At 49.2% G+C, this 18070-nt stretch overlaps 1 protein-coding gene across 7 annotated transcripts in view; it reads left to right on the forward strand.

Annotated features, from left to right (window-relative positions):
- The window catches only part of LOC121065983 (SREBF chaperone), a 57409-nt gene that overhangs the window by 33948 nt on the left and 5391 nt on the right, over positions 1-18070 (forward strand). For all 7 annotated transcript variants that reach the window (XM_040549265.1, XM_040549269.1, XM_040549266.1 and 4 more), the window contains 11 exons: positions 814-919; positions 1800-1972; positions 2694-2820; positions 7855-7967; positions 8915-9009; positions 13128-13226; positions 13680-13898; positions 14605-15038; positions 15625-15819; positions 16543-16744; positions 17745-17860. In XM_040549265.1, the coding sequence (XP_040405199.1) occupies positions 814-919; positions 1800-1972; positions 2694-2820; positions 7855-7967; positions 8915-9009; positions 13128-13226; positions 13680-13898; positions 14605-15038; positions 15625-15819; positions 16543-16744; positions 17745-17860 (1879 nt within the window). The remainder of the gene's footprint in view (positions 1-813; positions 920-1799; positions 1973-2693; positions 2821-7854; positions 7968-8914; positions 9010-13127; positions 13227-13679; positions 13899-14604; positions 15039-15624; positions 15820-16542; positions 16745-17744; positions 17861-18070) is intronic.

The raw sequence follows: 18070 nt of genomic DNA on the forward strand, positions 1-18070 counted from the left end.
TAGTGTTCATCATTATGCATAATTTTCTTTAAGCCTTCGTTCAGCACACCAGATTAACAGGAGAGACATTTAATAGTCCTTTGCAATGCAATACTTCCTGGAACCTCTGTCTCAAGTCCCACACAGGCATGCACAAAAACAAATGTTCCAGGGTTTTTTGGCTGCATCCTTAAAGATAATGCCTGTCTTTGAAGTACAAATTGGGTGCCCACTTGAAGTGCCTGGACACACAGCGTGGGGAACAAATAGGAGGAATTAGGGGTGTGTGCAGCTGGAGGGCCACGATCTCATTGGGATCACAGAGGTGAGATGGGGCAGCTCGCAGTCCTGGAGTGCTGCTGGGGGTGGACACAGGCTCCTCGTCAAGGACAGGCTGGGAGGATGAGGAGGGAGAGTTGCCCTTTGTACAGCTGGAGTGCCTGGAGCTTTGCTTCAGGATGGATGATGAGCAATCTGAGAGTTTATAGGTTAGGATTAGAGGACAAACCATCATCTGCTATGGACTGCCAGATCAGGAAGAAGATGAGGATAGCCAGCCACCACAGGAAGTAAGTTTTTCACTATGTTTCAGAAAACATCCCACATTTTAATTTGTTCCCATTGCCTCTTGTCTTGTCACCGGGCTCCACTGAGAAGAGATGCTCCATCTTTATTTCCCTGCATCAGGTGTTCATACAGATTGATAGTATCTGCACAGAGCACTGAGAAGGTGCTTCCTAAGAATAATAGTCCTTATTCAACATTCTTCACAATGAATCTTTTTTGTCTCCTTTTCTGTTATCGTAATGTTTTGTTCACGCTGTGTTTTTGCAGATCTGTTGTTTGGACTCCCTGGAAAGTACAGCGGGGTGAACCTGTACAATAGGAAGCGAGTGGTTTCGTATACTGTCACGCTGGGCCTCCAGCGATACGATTCCAGGTAGGGAGCTTTAGCTGTGCTATTTTTACGTTAGGGATCCCTTAGTCTTTTCTTGTCAAGTTCGCTGTTTTCTCTGCTCTGATTATTGCTATGTTTTTGTTTAATCTCCATTTTCTTGTGCTTTAGAGTATTTTGGGATCCTCTGAAAGTGCTATAGAAAAACAGAGTGCTGCTTTTGGGAGAAAACTTGCTGTGCTTTAGGGAAATAAAGCACTATCAGTGCTGTTTCTTTCTTTATAAAAAATAGTAAATATAAAACCCAAAGCTGCCAGTGGGAGTTCCTCTGATGATGGCTTCATCTGCACACCGAGCTGTCAACTGGTGCAGCCAAGGCCCAGTAGGTCTGTTTTGACCCAGTTCCCGGTGCATGGAGTTTGAGTGTTTTGCTTCCCAGAAAGCAGTAATTCAACTGGTACCAACTGTGAAGCCCCTCTGGCTGTGTTGGCAAAGCTGCCTTGGTTTGAGCAGATCTGAGGACTAAATGATCTGCTCAGTGCTGCACAGATTTCCCCGAGGAATGCCTAGGACAAAATTGGCAGCACAGGAGTCGAAACCTGCCCTGCTGCTGCCCGTACAAGAACCCTTCAGCCTCAAGGACTGTCCTGTAGGGCCTGTCATCAGCAGCACTTACATAAAATTTAGGAGATGTTTGAGTCTACAGGATGTTCTGTTCCCCAGGGCCAAATTTTGTTGATGATGAGCCCTTGCTTTAAATAATTTTGCTGAGTCTTCACAGTTACCTTTTGAATCTTCATAGATATCAAGGTCTGGGAGATAGCCACAGTGCAGATGTACTCTGCCTTCATTGAGCTCCTCCTTGGAATTGTTTGCTGGTTGTTGGGTACAGCGTGAGTGACAACCTGCCTGCTTTTCACGTCAGGTTCCTCAGCAGCCTCCGTTCTCGCCTCAAGCTGCTGCATCCCAGCCCCAACTGCACGCTGCGAGAGGAGAACATCGTGCATGTCCACTTCAAGGAGGAGATTGGCATCGCTGAGCTGATACCCCTCGTCACCACCTATATTATCCTCTTTGCTTACATCTACTTCTCCACACGTAGGTTTGTGGGGTGGAGAGCCTAGAGAGTAGAGCAAGCTAATAAGCCACCTATATATATATATATATATATATATATATATATATATATACCTGACAGCTGTACATATGTAAGGGACGGGTGGGGGGGGACCTTTCCAGGGCTACCTATGGCAAAAACGAGTTCCATCCATAGCACTGCAGTTCCTCCTGTTTCAGCAGCAAATGTGATGTTGAAGTTTTACCGTGAACTGTCAGGTAGAGAATTAGTAGTCTTGTTGATCTGATTTCTGCTGATTTGTTCCTCTTAGCCAAAGTGGTGCTACTCCTTGTGGTATCTTCTGAGGTGTTCCCTGTCTTACACAGCTTTAAATGCTGTAGTAGTGATGCTTTTTCCAATTTGGACAGACTAATTTGTGGTCATGTAGATCAAATACATGTTCTGAGCTTGTGGATTTAGACCTTACCAGCCATATTTAAGTTCCTTTTTTCATGCCCCTGCAGTGCTGTACTGGAGCCAGTATAAGCCGCAAGCCACGTCTTCTGTCCCGTCCTCGTAACAGTTCTTAGGTACTGGGAGGATGTGGGATCTGCCTTTCAGACATTGAACTGCCGTTATTTCTGGGCTGCAGCTAGTAAAGTACCTGCAGAAATAAGTCGGGATGAGGATCCCTTCTTGACTTTTTATTGATATGTCGTTTTCTTTCGCTTCGTAACAGAGACTTTGCATTCTGTTTTTCAGGGAAGATTGACATGGTGAAATCGAAATGGGGCCTGGCACTGGCAGCGGTCGTCACGGTGCTCAGCTCTCTGCTTATGTCAGTTGGGCTGTGCACGCTGTTTGGTTTGACCCCTACTCTTAATGGAGGGTATGTTCCCAGCACCAAACCTCTTCCCAAACAAGGGCAGACGGAGGAGAAATCATTTGAAAACAGCTGCTCAATGCTTAGCCTTTAAGATCTAGTATTCTTCATATAAGTTTACATGATAGTGTTTACACACTACTGTGTAAAATTATAAACAGACTTCTTGAGCTGAAGGACCTTGTGGTTTTTGTCTGTCCGGCAAAAAGATTTGACTGGGTCCCAGTCTTCCTGGAGATGCCTTATTGCTTAGCATTGGGCTCTTTCAGCCTAAAGCAAAAGGTATTACTGGGACAATGTCTTAATTATAAATATGATTTCCTGGCAGCTGAGCAGGCTCCCACATATCTTTCTCCTGCAGTGACTTGTCCTAGCATCCAGAAGCGCTCGTTGCTTGGTCTTAGGTTAGCTCAGAAGAATCTTTCAGAATGGCAGAGCTGCACTGTTTGTGCCTGGAGGCCAGCTGGTAACTTTGCACCCATCTCTGACATTTGTCAGCTTTTCTTTTGGCTGGGGCTCCTGCACACGTTGGTGTTTGGCCTTTTGATGTGGTTACTACCACTCATGTTTATGTCAAGTTGAAAACACCTGAGAGCACCATTAATTAAAGCTCAATTCGGAATCTTTCTTTTGATTTTTCTGATCCCTTTCCTAAGTAATTAAGGACGTACCCATCGATTTTCTTCTCAACTCCTCCTTCCAGCCATATACCACCGGAACAATACAAAGTTTGACCATGAGGGAGGTTTTCTCAGTGCTGGTGATAGTTTACCAGGAGCCAGACCTAGATGGAGGAATTCTGAGGAGCCTAGAAGAGCTACGAATAATTGACTTCAAAAACTAAATTATTTAATTATTTGTTCCTGTTTTTACTTCTGTGGTAACTAAGAGCCTTGATTATGGATCAAGACCAGATCAAGATGGGATCTACTGGAAGTTTACAATTGTAATTCAAGTAAAAACAGTATTTGGATGCAGATACATTGGGGGGCATCCTATCTTGGCTCAATCTGGTTTTGGTTAGTGCGGTGACCAAGGCCTTTGTCTACTGTCAGCATTACTGTTGTCACACATAAGGGCTAAACTAATTCAGTTATTCCTCCCGCAGGCAAGACAGTTAATCAGTTCTTGTTTCTTAAAGTAGTTTTCCTGCAAAAAATCTTTGCCTTAAAATGATTGCACAGACGATTTCCTTTGGTGTTGAAACTTAACCCTTGCAATACCTTATAAATGATATTTAATTGGATGAAAGACGCTTGGGTTCTGTGGTTATAGGTTCTGATGACACTGAGGTTTTTATTTTCTGATGACATTGAGTTGTTTTTTTAGCAGGTTGATTCTGCTCTTTTAGATCAATGCCACGTGCTAGTAATGGTGGTTGTACTTCTTGATGCAATTCGTAGGGAAGGATCCCTCAGGGCTTGATCTGGCTCCTCTCCTAAGTGCTGTAAGCGTTCGGACACTGAAGGAGAGTGAGGCACTTTAGCTGAGGCCTGCCTTTTCGTTTCCTAAATGCTCATAATTTTCAGTTCTCAACAGTTTTCGCAGGTGGGATCACGCTGAAAGCAAGAAAGATCTGGATGAGATGAAAGTGGCATTAATATGTGAGCAAGCCGTATAGAGAATGGGTTGGGACTGCAGGTACCCAAGGGATCCTTCGACCTTTTCCTGATTCCCCAGTGTCTGCCAGAGCACTTTCCCTCTTGTTATCTGATTCCCGAGTGGGGACAGAGTGTTCTTGGTATGTCCTAGACCCGATGGTAACGTGCTAGGGGTTGGCCGGCTTCAGGGTGCAGAGTCAGATTTGTTTGGTTAAACTCTGAGCTGAATTTTAACCTTTTTTATCTGTTTTGTTTACAGCAGAGCCTTCTAGATATGGGTGTGTTTGTTTTTAATGGTACCCGTATTTACGATAAGCCTCTGTCCCCCACCGATTTTTGTAAGGTACTAAAGTAGAGCTTGGTGCTTAGAGATCAGTATCTGCTTATTACTACCATATGATATTATAAAGTAGACCTTAAACATTATCAGTCATCTTTTATCTTGCTTTGATAGTTTTCCCTTGCCTTAAAGCATATTTCAAATATTAATGAAGGCAAGGTGGAATAGGTGAGGTAGACATTAGTCTCATTTTACAGAAAAGAAGACTAAGTGGAGATTGGTGGCATGCTCTGCCCAGGATTTATGACTGAACAGTAGGTTATGCAGAATGCCCAGAGTTTGCTGAAGTGGGGTACAAGTGAGCTGGGGGACTGTGAAAGCCTCTGAACGACTCCAGAGCACAGCCACCACGAGCTGCTAGCTCAGCTGGGTTAGAGGAGTCATCGTCTTAAATGACGACCTACCTCTCTTTATTGATTATAATTTTTTTGTATATGATTTTTTGGCCTAAGCTGACTAGCTCAGATGCGAACATTTACATTTTAGATATGAGAGGCTGATGTGATGAATCCATAAAGCTTCCAAGTGGTATCTTCCAAGTTTATCTTTGGGTAAACCTGTGAGTCTCTCTGTTCACATACATGCATGGAGTCAGGGAGTCGGAGGAGATCTGTTTTCTTCGTCAGTTCATTGTGGTGTTTCTGTTGACTGATGGGTGCTGGATCTTGCTGTGATGCAGCACCTTCTGGCGTCCAAGTGAGAAATGATCTGTAGGTGTTTCAGTAGATGGACGTGGTGTGGCATCCATGCTCTTCCTTCCTCTTCCTACTGGAAGCTCTTTCTCAGCATTCGGCACTGGATGGCAGAAAGTACAGCAAGGATCTCTTGCCGCCTGCCTCACAGAGTGAGGAGCGGCGAACTTCGGTTTGGAGTTTGCAGGGCGCCAAGAGCTCGTGTTTGACCCGCACCAGCTCATAGTACTCTTCAAGAAAAGCCAATGTCGGGTTGCTCTTAGCCTGCTAGCCATTTAAAATGAAACCTGCTGACTCTTCAAGGACTATTTAAATTGATAACCTGTGACTACTAATTAATTATCTTCTGCAGTTGAAGCAACTGGTTAAGTAGGACATAGCTGAGAGAATTACGGGTTTCCTTTTGCACACTTGTACTGCCATCCAAAGACTTACTGCAGCTCGTCTGCAAACGGTGCTGGACAGCGAGCGCTTCTTGCAGGACTGTGTGTAAGGACAGGATTCTGCAGGAGCGTGCTCTTGCAGACCATAAACTCTGCAGGACTGTGCTGCACCATGCGTCAGACCTCTCCCTTATGCTTGTTTCATTCTCATCATCCAGCAATTTCCATCCCTAAGGATTCCAGAGAGGTTTTCTCATGTCTGTCTTCTGTTGCAAGCTGCTGTTTGGAGGAGTGGTGCCAGCTATGAACTGAAAATGCCTTTAGATAAAGCCTGAACTGAGCTGAACTGGCTGGATTTTAGGTTCTGTGACATGAGCAGGCAGTAGCCCCCGAGTGCCCTGTGTGTGTTTGTGGTTTTTCACTCAACCTGGAAATTCACTCGCTGTGCAGGTGTTGGACAGGAGATGAAGGGACTGATGCGTTGCACATTGTTAGAGCTAAAATTCAATTTGGATACCTGGAGAAGGGTGTGTGGAGGTGGTTTGGTTTTTTATTATTATTGTTATTTTGATTTTTTTTAAATTTTGCTTTGAATGGAGCTCGTGCTGTTTCAGCTTGCCATTTGTTCAAGGAACTGGAACGAAATAGCTGAGCTAGCAGTGATTCCAGACAGGTGTTTTCCCCCAGCAGGACTTGATAGGTACAGGCTGATGACAGCTCCACATGTGCAAGTTTTGTTGAAGCCAATGTCAGATGGCTGTAGGCAATCCAAAGCAGCGTTTGGGAAGGTGGACCTTGGGGGTTGTGGCAGGTACTGGCAGAAAGCAGGAGATGTTCTCCTGAAACCCTGTTGTTTAGCTGTCTTGGCTCTTAGTGATCTGCCAAGGGGTGCGTGTACCTGCACGCGCACACGTTCTCCTGTTGGATCTGCACAGACCAGCACAGCACAAATTGATTACCCTCTGAAAGGACACATCCCTATTCTTGCTTGAGTTTAGCTGGAGGGAAATGAAGAGATTTACCACCTCCCGTGCATGGATCAGCTTCTTCTCCTGCTGAGCTGGGCTGTAAGTAGTTAAAAGAGAGAAAAAAGTGAGAAGGCAAGTTGGATAAAGTCACAGTGGTGGCCTTGGGTAGTCTTTCTCTTCTGCTTGAATATATTCTGAAGGGCAAATCCATTGCAGTGTGTATTATTCAGTCTTGGGCAGACATTATCCCTGGGAGGGTTTAGTTTGTTTACGTCCAAAGCGTGTGTACATTGCATAGTGGTCTGTGTCGTGGCTTCTGAGCTCGCTGGTGTGCTGGAGAACAGAGCTGCATGCACTTTATTTCGTCTCGACTGAGAAGCCTCTTCGTGTGTCTCCTTCACTGCCTGAGACCTGGCTGTTTACTGCAGCTGCAAGGTGCCGAAGCTTTTCCCCCTTGGGTATCTGAAGCAGGCCCTGCCTGTGCTCTTCACTGGGAAGGGTTTTTGTTTGTTTTTGAAAGTTTTGTTTCATGTAATAAGCTGTGATTTAGCAAGATTTTCATTGCTGGTGGTGGGACGTGGTCCCTACCCTCGTGTTATAATGCCCTCTTGATGACTGTTTGTTCCTGAGTCTGTTGCAGTGGTGCTCAAATCCATCTTTTTGATTTTCACCTCTTTGTGGAGACTTTGTTGTAGAGACTCTGAGGGGAGCTGTCCTTTGGGGTGCTCCTGTGGCTGGTCCTTTGGGGACCCAGGAGTTGGACTTGATGATCCTTGTGGGTCCCTTCCAACTCGGATATTCTATGATTCTATTACTCCTGATCTGGGAAGCATTAACACAAATTTAGTGGTTGTCTGCAATGGCTATTTTTCAGAAAATCATGCAGTTTCTTAAAAACGTTCATATCTGTGCGAAGCAGATGAAATACACTCCTCTTACCTCACCACGGAATAATATTGTACAAGAAAGGGTTTGGCTAAGAGCACTGGATAGTGTTTGCTGTTAACTTTCTTTAACCAAAGATCTCATTGTCATTTTTTCTTCTGTTTCCCCCAGAGAGATATTTCCCTACTTGGTTGTTGTGATTGGCCTGGAGAACGTGCTGGTCCTCACCAAGTCGGTTGTCTCTACGCCTGTCGACCTGGAAGTGAAGCTACGCATTGCCCAAGGTATGCACCTGCTCTGGGAAAATGCTGAGAGAGAAAAAATTGGTGTAATCCCAAGACTGGGAGATGGGGAATTATCTTAATTGTGGTCTGTAGAGGAAACGAGGACTGGGTGTGTTGAATGTGAATCGGCAACTGTGTTCTTAGGGTCTTTTGTACTATTTTTGTTATTTCCAAGACTAACGTAAGCCTCTAACTGTGGGCACTGCTTTTTAGATTCTTGACTGAAGCATTGGCAAAACAAGTTTCAAAAAGTGTTAGTAAGAGAGAGCTGTATCTCCTGGTAAGGATATTTAGTGCCTTGTCCTCTCGTGTCATGAATATTTTAAGTGCAGTCCACGGGTCATAAGAAGTTCTGAGTCTGTGACCAAATTATCTTCCCTGTTACAGATATGCTCTGCAGCTGCATAAGGATCTGGGTATGCTCAAACCACAGACAAATGTAGTTTGCAAACTTAAAAGACATTTATAAACATGAGGGAAGAGAGATTCTGGAGTGATCCCCAGAAAAATCTACTGACTTTTGAAAATAAGAGTGGTTTGTATCCTAGATCAAAAACAGGACTCAAAAACTCACTGGTTCCTTAAACTTCTGAATCCCTGCATTGTCCTGCTCATTACCCTCAGACTGCTTAAATCAAGGCAGTTCTGTGAGCTGAGTCTTCTTCAGCTCCCCGTGTAGTTGGATAATAATCCAACTACTGCTCTGGGGCTGGATGATAACCCAGCTGATAAGCACATTGGAATCTACAGGCCAATTACTTGGCTTAGAAGTAGATACCCAAGATGGGTCAGATGAATTTTAGCCTAAAAGTGCCCTTTTTGTCTGTTGACTATAGGTGCCTAATTTTAAAGAAGGGTAATCCAGGGAGGAGTCATTTAAGCTCTGCTCACGCCCGTTCACTAGTGAACAGTCTCCTTTTACCTGTCTCTGCATGTTTTCTCCCCAGGCTTGAGCAACGAGAGCTGGTCAATTATGAAGAACATGGCCACAGAGCTTGGGATCATCCTGATCGGGTATTTCACCCTCGTCCCAGCCATCCAGGTGAGTGTGCTTGGGCAGTTTGAGCACACAGAGACTTGTAGTCACTGCAAGAACGCAGTATGCAATGCTCTGCTCTCTCAGCCCTCCTGTTAAAGAGCACGCAGCTGCCTCTCAGGGCTTCTTGGGAAGAAGGGAGGAACCGTGTGCCACGGCAGGAACGTGTCTCCTGGGAGCTGTCACAGAGCAGGCAGTGGTGCAGGAGCTAACTGACTTCAGCTGGTGCCAGGCACCTGCTGACATTTCCCTGTGGCGGCCGCTTGCATGCAAATAGATTTGTCCTGGGGGGACATCGGAACTGCCGGCTGCCACCTGGGCCACGTGGAGCTCTGAGAAGATCTGGCAAATCGTCCCGGAGCCTTACTGCTCACAGTCCCTGCAGGAAAGTATCTTAGAAGTGTCTGTAGTAATGGCGTTATCCTCTAAGAATATGTGCAAAGCAGGGTATGTGGGAAGAGGAACGTGATTTTTCGATGCCAGTTGATATAACGAATCGGGAGCTTTGTCCATGATTTATTTGTTTCTGTGTCTCACAAATGATACTGTCTAACCCACCAAACCTCGTTTTCTGTGGCTTAGCTGGCTTTACTGTGGCTGAGCAGTAGAAGAGGTGACTCAAGGAAATCACTTGATTTCCACTCTGGTTTCTCTGGTTGGTTTCATGCAATCCCAAATGCTCTTCCCTGCATCCCGAAATGTGTCCCAGACCCCCTGGGCAGTGACCCACGTCAGTCTGCCCGGTCATTTGGAGGCCTCTCATTGACTCGTCCTGGTGGCTGTCACCCGCAGACCATGGCGCTGGTCCCTGTGCTGTGACAGCCCTGGGACGAGCCGAGCAGGGGCTGGTTCCTCCCTGACAGTCCCGCCGTGCTCCTTTCTGTTTGTGCAGGGGAGCTTCCTATCACGGAATTGCGAGCTAGCTAATCCCCTTCAGCAGTGGAGGGAAACCCATAACTAGTGCAGAATGTCTCCTCTGAGGAAGGGGTGGGTGGTGTGTTTGGGGCTGTCTCACCAGGTGTACGAGCCTTTGGGTTTTTCCAGCCACAGGCACCACAGTCTCTGTTCCAGGGGTGAGCAGACTGAAACCTCAACGAATGATCCAGTAGAATGGTCGTGCTGTTGGGTCGGTCTAACACTGAAAGTAGTGTCAAGGTCTTCTGCCTTGGTGTGTCACTTTGCTGCCACTTAGTGTGTCACCTCTTTGCAGGACTGTGCTTGCTGAGTTGCCTCAGGATCTACTCTTCTGTGACCCTGGGCCAGGCAGAGCTCGTGCCTGGGCAAGTCCTCAGCACCACTTCTGTAAGGCTGCAGCCAGAGCTCAGGGAGCACTCAGCCTGTTATCTCTGGAAATCCCTAGCAAAGATTTTAGCAGGTGCAGTCAGCAAGGCAGGAGCACCGGAGCATCTGCACAGTTGAAGGCCACCGCTGGCCACACGTGGGCTGTGCGTGTCCTTGCTTTGACATTGGGGAACCACCAGGAGACAGACTGCAGATTAAAGTGAATTATAATCTAAGAAGATTAACCGTTCAGGTTGAACTGGAGCGTTGCAGGCTGAACTTCGCGGCTCCTGAGCCTGGCTCTCAGTGGCCAAGAGAAGGACAGCGAGAGAGGAGCTAGAGCAGAATTCCCCAGGCTACGCCTGGCCACGTGTCGTGTCCTAATTTTTTTATTTGAAGCTGATTGCAGAGATTGCTCAGGTCAAACACCAGCATGATCCATCCTTAGGGTCTAAATTGGGCTCATGCATAGGGTCTTTCAGCTCCTCTTCCTGGAAGAGGAGCCATGGGAAGAGCAGCACTTCCCCACACCTGCACGTTGCCTTTATGAATGTATTCCTGGGTCTTACAGCGTTGTAACGCTTGTGATGACATCCCTTCTTTGCTCTGCGTGTGATCCTGTCCTTCCTAGGATGCTTGCTTTCTCCAGAGCAGGAATCTCACGGGGATGCTGTCTGCTGGAGCCAGGAGCGTGCCCCTTATCTGCGTGTCCCTGGGGGCGAAGGGCGCTGCGCAGATAACGCTGTGCTCGTGTTGCAGCCTCGCAGGCGTCGTGAAGAGAGGGACAGGCAGCGTAAATCCGGCAGGGACCTTGCTCCGGGCTGTCAGAGGGAGCAGTGCAGTGCTGGAGGCACCCAGTCCTGCCTGTACGGGGAGCAGCAGAAGAGGGAGGCGTTTCGTTGTCAAAGGATGTCACTTGCCCAAGGGCTGTGAGGTCCTGGCACCTTCCTCAGCCACCCCACAGCAGTGCAGCTCATTTAGCAGAAGGGAATTCTCTGTTTTCTGAGGTTCTCCTTCTTAAATATAGTTCAGCTTCAGGTGAGAATTGGGCATACACCATAAATGCCTTCTAATTGTGAGCTACCATGGAACCTTTCATTGCAGGGGGGCAGAGACCCCCCTTCTCCTTGCACTTGTGGCTCTGGTGGTCCCAGGACACTGCAGGGATGTGTCCTGGGTGCCCGTCCTGCATTCCCCATCTCCTGGCCCCCACCTTGTTCTGGAGCTCACCCGCCGAGAGGCAATCACTGAAATTGGGTTGGGTTGTGCTGTAGGGTGTGCAGAACCCAAGTATAAGAAGATTTCAGATTTCCAGGGCTAGTAGTTTCAGATAGCTCTAATCCTAAGTGGAATAAGTGGAGGTATTGACGGAATTAATATCTCTACGCAGCGCTTGCCATTTGTGGAGGCTTTTGCTGAGGTCTGGGTGAAATCCAGCTGGGCGTTGCTTTCCCTCTGTTTTTCTCCTTTAGAGAGGAACCCGTGCTGTGTTTTCATCCCCAGAATGTTTCGGGATGTCGTGTTTGCTCCCCAAACCTCCCGTCAGATGCCAAGGAAGGGATTAAGCCGAAATCAGAGCCTTGCGCTGGTTTTGCCGGGAGGTTTGGGGAAGGGCGGGCAGCTGACCTAGTGGTTTATCTCATCTCATAGCGTGCTGATTTTCAGATAACAGGCAGCTGACTGCTTGTGTTTCGAGAACAGTTTGGGCAGGATGGGGAGGCTTCAAGGTTCGTTCTGAGGTTTCGGATAGCCTCTCCTGCTGTCACAGGCGAGAAGCTGGGGTAGGCTTAGGCTGCAGGGGGACAAAAATGAATCTTGAGGGCCCCTCTCCTTCCTCTGAGGTGGGTGTGGGTGCCTGTAGTGTGGATGCCACAGCTGGGCCCAGCGGGGATTTGCCAGGTCTGTTCTGCAAGCGAGGGCTGGACTCTTTGATCTCTTCTTTAGCCCGAGGTTGCTGCTGGTGCCTGCTTTCGGTTTGCTTGATCTCCCCGTGTTACTACATCTTTTTTGGGCCCTGACAGGTCCTGGCAGCAATGTGTACCTCCAAGGGGCGTCCCTGGTGCTGGGCACACTTATTGTACTCCTCTTGTCATCCTCATTTCTGCAGTGGCACCTGCTGGGGAAGCGGAGCATGGCAGGGAGCTCAGGATCCATCTTACCAACGCTGCTTCTCGTGTACTTGGTGTTTAGAGACTGGGCACGGAGCTTTTCTTGCAGGGGACTGAAAATTGCCTATATACATAAAAATAAACACTAAATAAGCACTAGCCAAGGGTGTGATTTAAACAGCCGTGGTTTAGCTGGAGCCCTGGAGGACGGCTGCAGCTACTAGTCGTGAGCACAGGGGCGTACAGAGGCTTCGGTGGTCTTTGGTGGGAGGAGGACTGGCTGTGCCCAGTCCCTGGGCTCCCCCTGCTCCTGGAGGAGTTTTCTGTCAGGGGGAGGTTTATTGGTGAAGGGAAGGAAACCAGCCCTGCTGGGAGCTCTTTGGGCATGCGATTTGCACACACAGGCAGGGGGCTGAGAGCTCTGGTGGCAGCCCCGCCACAGCTTTGGGAACAGGGACAGCACCCTCTGCTGTTTTTTCCTGGGGTGCTTTGATGTTTTGTGGCTAAGAAGAACAAAAAATGTGAATATGAATAAACGCGCTCTTGAGTTCTCACACGGACTGTTTTAACACCAAGCTTTCAACTATTCTAAAGCCCTGGTAACGGGACCGGTCAGTAAAATACACTCACTCTGGGCAGGAGGGTGCTGAGCTGCCCTTTTCCTGGACTGGAGATATTCACCCCTGTCCCTGAGCTGCCGTAGCTAATCTGTGTGTGTGTGTGTGCTGCCCGCAGGAGTTCTGCCTCTTCGCTGTGGTCGGCCTGGTGTCCGACTTCTTCCTGCAGATGTTCTTCTTCACGACCGTGCTCTCCATTGACATTCGCCGCATGGAGGTAAGGACGGGCTGGGAACGCGGCCTCGTGCCTTGGCTCGTCCTGCTCTGCGAGCGTGGAGGGACCGAGGGAAACATGCCCTGGGATTTTCACCCTCTGGACAGAAAGGAGCGAGCTGTAAAAAAATGTGCTGGGATGGGACTTGTTGGTTACACACATGCAGGGATGGGGGACCCTCAGGTACAAAAAAACGGAGATTGTGGGTAAATGGGCTGGAAGGGGACATGGTCACAGACATGGTTGGAAGGAGACAGGGTCACAAACACAGTTGGGTGCAGAAGGGGACACCAGAGGGAAGCTGGGGCCTTCTGGCTCAGGTATGAAGGTGGGAGCTGAGGCCTAGCATGCGTAAAAGAGCAGAAGAGAGCAGATAACGGAGGACTAGATGATCCTGTAGGGCCTTTCCAACCTCGTCTTCCTCTGATTCTCTGACGTGTACTTCTCTCCTGGCAGCTTGCGGACCTGAACAAGCGGCTGCCGGCAGAAGCCTGCCTGCCCCCCGCCAAGGCCGTCAGCCGCTCCCAGCGCTACGAGCGGCAGCCAGCCCTGCGGCCCGCCACCCCCCACACCATCACCCTGCAGCCCTCGTCCTTCAGGAACCTGCGCCTCCCCAAGAGGCTGCGGGTCATCTACTTCTTCGCCAGGACCCGGCTGGCCCAGAGGCTCATCATGGTAGGCGGCGTGGTGTTTGCTCTCTCAGGTCCCGCTGGCCCAACCCAAACAGGCTTCCAGGGGAAAAAAATCAAAAAAAAAGCTCGACATTTTCACACATCCTTGTTCCCCTGCGAGGCTTACACCCCCCCCACGGTAAATAATACAAGAAGTACTTCCCTCAGAACATCCCTCTGCATACATTAGCTGCGGGGCTTTGCTGTCTGCTTGATGTTCAGGAGGTAGTAGGCAATTTTCTGCTATTTGCTCTGAGATACCTCTGTATAAGCAGATTTTCAAGGACTGTACGAGTGGAAAGAGAAGGTATTTACAGAGCAGAAGTCATATTTATCCCTGCAGGCGATATGGAAGGAAGGCACGGAGATATTTCTCTGCATGAGAGACTAATTCTTTCCCTTTTGCAAGTGTAACTGTAATAGTGACACCAGTTCCTGCCCCTCCTTGTCCCTCATAGATGGTAGTGCAGTCACCACCATCAGGCTGGGTTGGAGAGCTCACAAAGTGGTGCTCAGGTTTTGGGCACGTCGTGCAGCCTCTCCCGGTCACCGTGAAGGATAAGGATCTGCCTGGAGCAGGACCTTAACCGAGGGCAGGGTGCTCCCCTCGCTGGGGTGCTGCTGATCAGCTCAGCCAGCTGGCGAGGGGGTGGGGGCAGCGAGCAGAAGGCCGAGCACTAAATGGGCTTGTCTCCTCGCTCCTCGTGTAGGCCGGGACGGTGATCTGGATCGGAATCCTGGTCTATACGGACCCTGCTGGTCTCCGCACCTACCTCACCTCGCAGGTCACTGAACAGAGCCCCTTGGGTGAAGCGGGTCTGCCTCCTATGCCCGTTCCTGGAGGGGTCCTGCCTGCTGGCGACCCCAAGATCGATCTCTCGGTCTTCCCGGCGGACCCTATGCAGCTGTCAGAAAACCAGACGCAGCAGCGGGAGCAGAAGTCAGCGCTGGATTCCCTGAGCAGGCTGGAGACGAACCAGCACAGTTGGGCCCAAGGACCAGAGGGCAAAGGGAACGGACAGACAGAGCTTGGGACTGAGGCAGAGGTTACCTGGGGAGCGGAGGATGAAGAGATCTGGAGGAAGCTTTCCTTCAGACACTGGCCATCCCTCTTCAGCTATTACAATATCACCCTGGCCAAAAGGTAAGTGGGCCGGCACCGAGGGCCCCAGGCACTTTGAATTCCCCGTGGAAATGAGTCCAAGCGTTCGTCTTTTTTTCTGCCCTCCATCCTCCGGAGTTCGATAATTTGTGCTCCACGCAGCTTACTCCAAAAGGGTCCTGAGGAGCAACCCATTAAAGCAGGCTCTCCTGGGGTGCAGAGGTACCAAACTGTGCTGGACCGCTCCTCTGAGAAGAAGGGCTGTGTTTCTTTTTTGTGTTCTCGGGTGTATTTCTTGCTTGTTACCCTCATCCTAGATTGTATTTTTTGGAGGTGACAAGCTCAGATGACATGTATGGTTGTCTGTACGTGATGGGGATGGTACATGTGAGGAATAGAGACACATGAGCCGAACAAACTTATCAGTGATATCTTCTGACCTACAGTGTACAGGAAGCCAGACCAGATCGTTTTATCTTTACTTAAATCAGTGCGACCCTTCTGATCTCATCGGTAGCTCCACCGGTGGCAGCCTGTCCTGGCTGCTGGTGAGAAGTCGAGCTGAGTTTGGGGTTTTTGTCTTTCTGTGTTTGCTGTTCCTAAGCTGTTCTTATCTCCATCCCTTCAGATACATCAGCATCCTTCCAGCCATCCCGGTCACGCTGTACCTGAACCCACAAGAGGCCTTAGAAGTGCGGCACCCCCAGGAGGCCAACCGCTACCACCCTTTCCTAGCTTCAAGCAGTGAGAAGCTGGGTGCTGCCGCTCAGCCTGACCAAGCCTCATCCAAGCTGCAGGGGCACCGGGATGTCACCCTGTACAAGTAAGAGTCCTTGACACAGCCTTCCGACCATGCCCCAGCTCTCTGAAGACACAGGTTGCTCTTTGGCTGCTTGGCTCTTCTCCTTGTGGGGAAAAAGGAAAAAAAAAAAAAAGTGTACCACAGAAATGTGATACACGTGCAAGTGCTCACTGCCATACACCGACCGGTGCACAGCTAGTCGTGCATATTGAGGATTTAGCTTTGATGTATTTTAAGTGGATGGTTTTAACAGTGATGTTAAAACTGTTACTCCTAGCACCACACATTATGGGGTGTATCAGCGGGAAACAGGAATTCTTCTTTGGGAATAAATGCCATGATTCAACCGTGCTCTACTGGGTGTTAGATCAATCTCCCATGCAAGCAGAGAACTTCCTTTCCTACTGAGGAGACAAGCTCCCAGCTTGCCACCTGAATCTGCATTCTCCTTGGGCTGTGTTGAACACACTTTATATTACCCCGATCCCCACATAGCATTTTTTTTTCTGTCTTAACTGTGTGTTCTTCTTATGGACAAGTCTGAAAATGTCATTAAAATCAACATTTTCCTGTAAGAAAAAAATCCTTTAATACTCCAGAAATCACTACAGCTTGTTGGAAGTTTTTCTCAGCTGAAAACTTTGGACTTTTGGCATGTGTCTGCAGTGTTTCGAACGCTGCCCACGAACCGGTGATGGGATCTTGATCTCACCTTCTGGTCTCTTTGTGCCTCTCTCCCCACAGGGTGGCTGCGCTGGGTCTGGCCTCGGGGATTATCCTGGTCCTCCTGCTCTTCTGCCTGTACAAGGTGTTCTGCCCCAAGAACTACGGGCAGAACGGGCTGTCCCACAGCAGGAGGAAGAGGGGCGACCTGCCCTGCGATGACTACGGTTACTCCCCGCCCGAGACCGAGATCGTGCCCTTGGTTCTCAGGGGCCACCTCATGGTAGGTTGGACAGGTGCAGTCGTTGTGAGAACGGCAGTTTAGTGACTCGTGCCACACATCTTTAATTTTCTTTCTCTTACTTAAATAACGGCCCTCGTGAAAGACAGGCTAGTTGTGTAGCCTGGGTGTAACACAGCCTTGGAGGTAAAAGGCAGAGGCGAAGCTGTACGGGTACATTGTGGGGTCTCGTAGCACGAAGTCACGTGTAGGACTTTCCCATTTCTTCCTGGAACTTGCTCTGAGTTGTTTGCAGTCACTGTTATTCCTTCCACTGTGTAGCCAACTGCTGACTTTATTGGCTGGGCAGATCCAGCTTTCCTTGCTGGGGTAGCTCTACGTTCCTGATGCTTAATGCCTACTGAATCTCTTTTTTTTTCTGCTTTCCCAAAAGCTAGTGGGTAGGTTTGAGCTGTCAAATATTGTTTGCAGTGCTAAAAGCATCCCTGGGTGTCCACAGAAGTGCACTGCGGCTCAGCTCACTCATTTTTCTTGAGGCAAAAGATTCTTCTCCCCCTTGTGAAATGAAATAAAGCGCTCAGCCCCCAGTCAGACGGAGTGTGAACGGACACACTGCGCAGCGTCTTCCAGATGAGTGCACCTCTGTCCCTGTGGAGCCTTTGTCTGCTGAGTGCCATTTTGTTTCACAGACTGCAGCGTCTGCCTTTGTTTTGGGTGTCCCTGCAGCTCCTGTCAGTATATGTTCCCACTGGATCGTCCGGGGCTACAGAGACAGCTGATCCTACGTCTCTTTGGGCTGTGCTTTGTCAGGGAAGGGGAAGGCAGATGGAGTCTGGTGTGCTTGCGGCAGTCTAGTGCACAGCCAGGACTTCAGGCAAAGTGCCTTTTTTCTCAGAGTATCCAGAGGTTGCTAAGCCAGCCGTGTAGTTTGGACGGGAAATTTATCATCTGTGTAGTTTCTCAGCCATGCGCACGGTGATTGTGAGAGTCCAGAGGCCTTGCTGGTGCTCCGTGCTCAGCTGTGCTCGTGCTTCCTTCCCAGGACATCGAATGTCTGGCTAGCGACGGGATGCTGCTCGTCAGCTGCTGCCTGGTGGGCCAGATCCGTGTGTGGGACGCTCAGACCGGAGACTGCCTCACCGTTATTCCCAAACCGAGGTGCGTGCTGTCTGTGCGGTCGCTCGCCAGCCGGCGCAACCCCCTCTGGAAGAAATCAGCAGCCACAGTCCTTGGGGCAGTCTTAATCCCTGCCACCACCACGCTTGTGCACACTAATTCTTGCTGTCTTTGTGGCGTGCCAGCACTTTGCTGCCTCGGCATCCCTGTCCCCATCCCAAGCCCTCTGACTCAGTGAAGACGGGAGCGCTG

This window comes from Cygnus olor, chromosome 2 (assembly GCF_009769625.2).
Source record: "Cygnus olor isolate bCygOlo1 chromosome 2, bCygOlo1.pri.v2, whole genome shotgun sequence".
NCBI classification, from domain to species: domain Eukaryota; kingdom Metazoa; phylum Chordata; class Aves; order Anseriformes; family Anatidae; genus Cygnus; species Cygnus olor.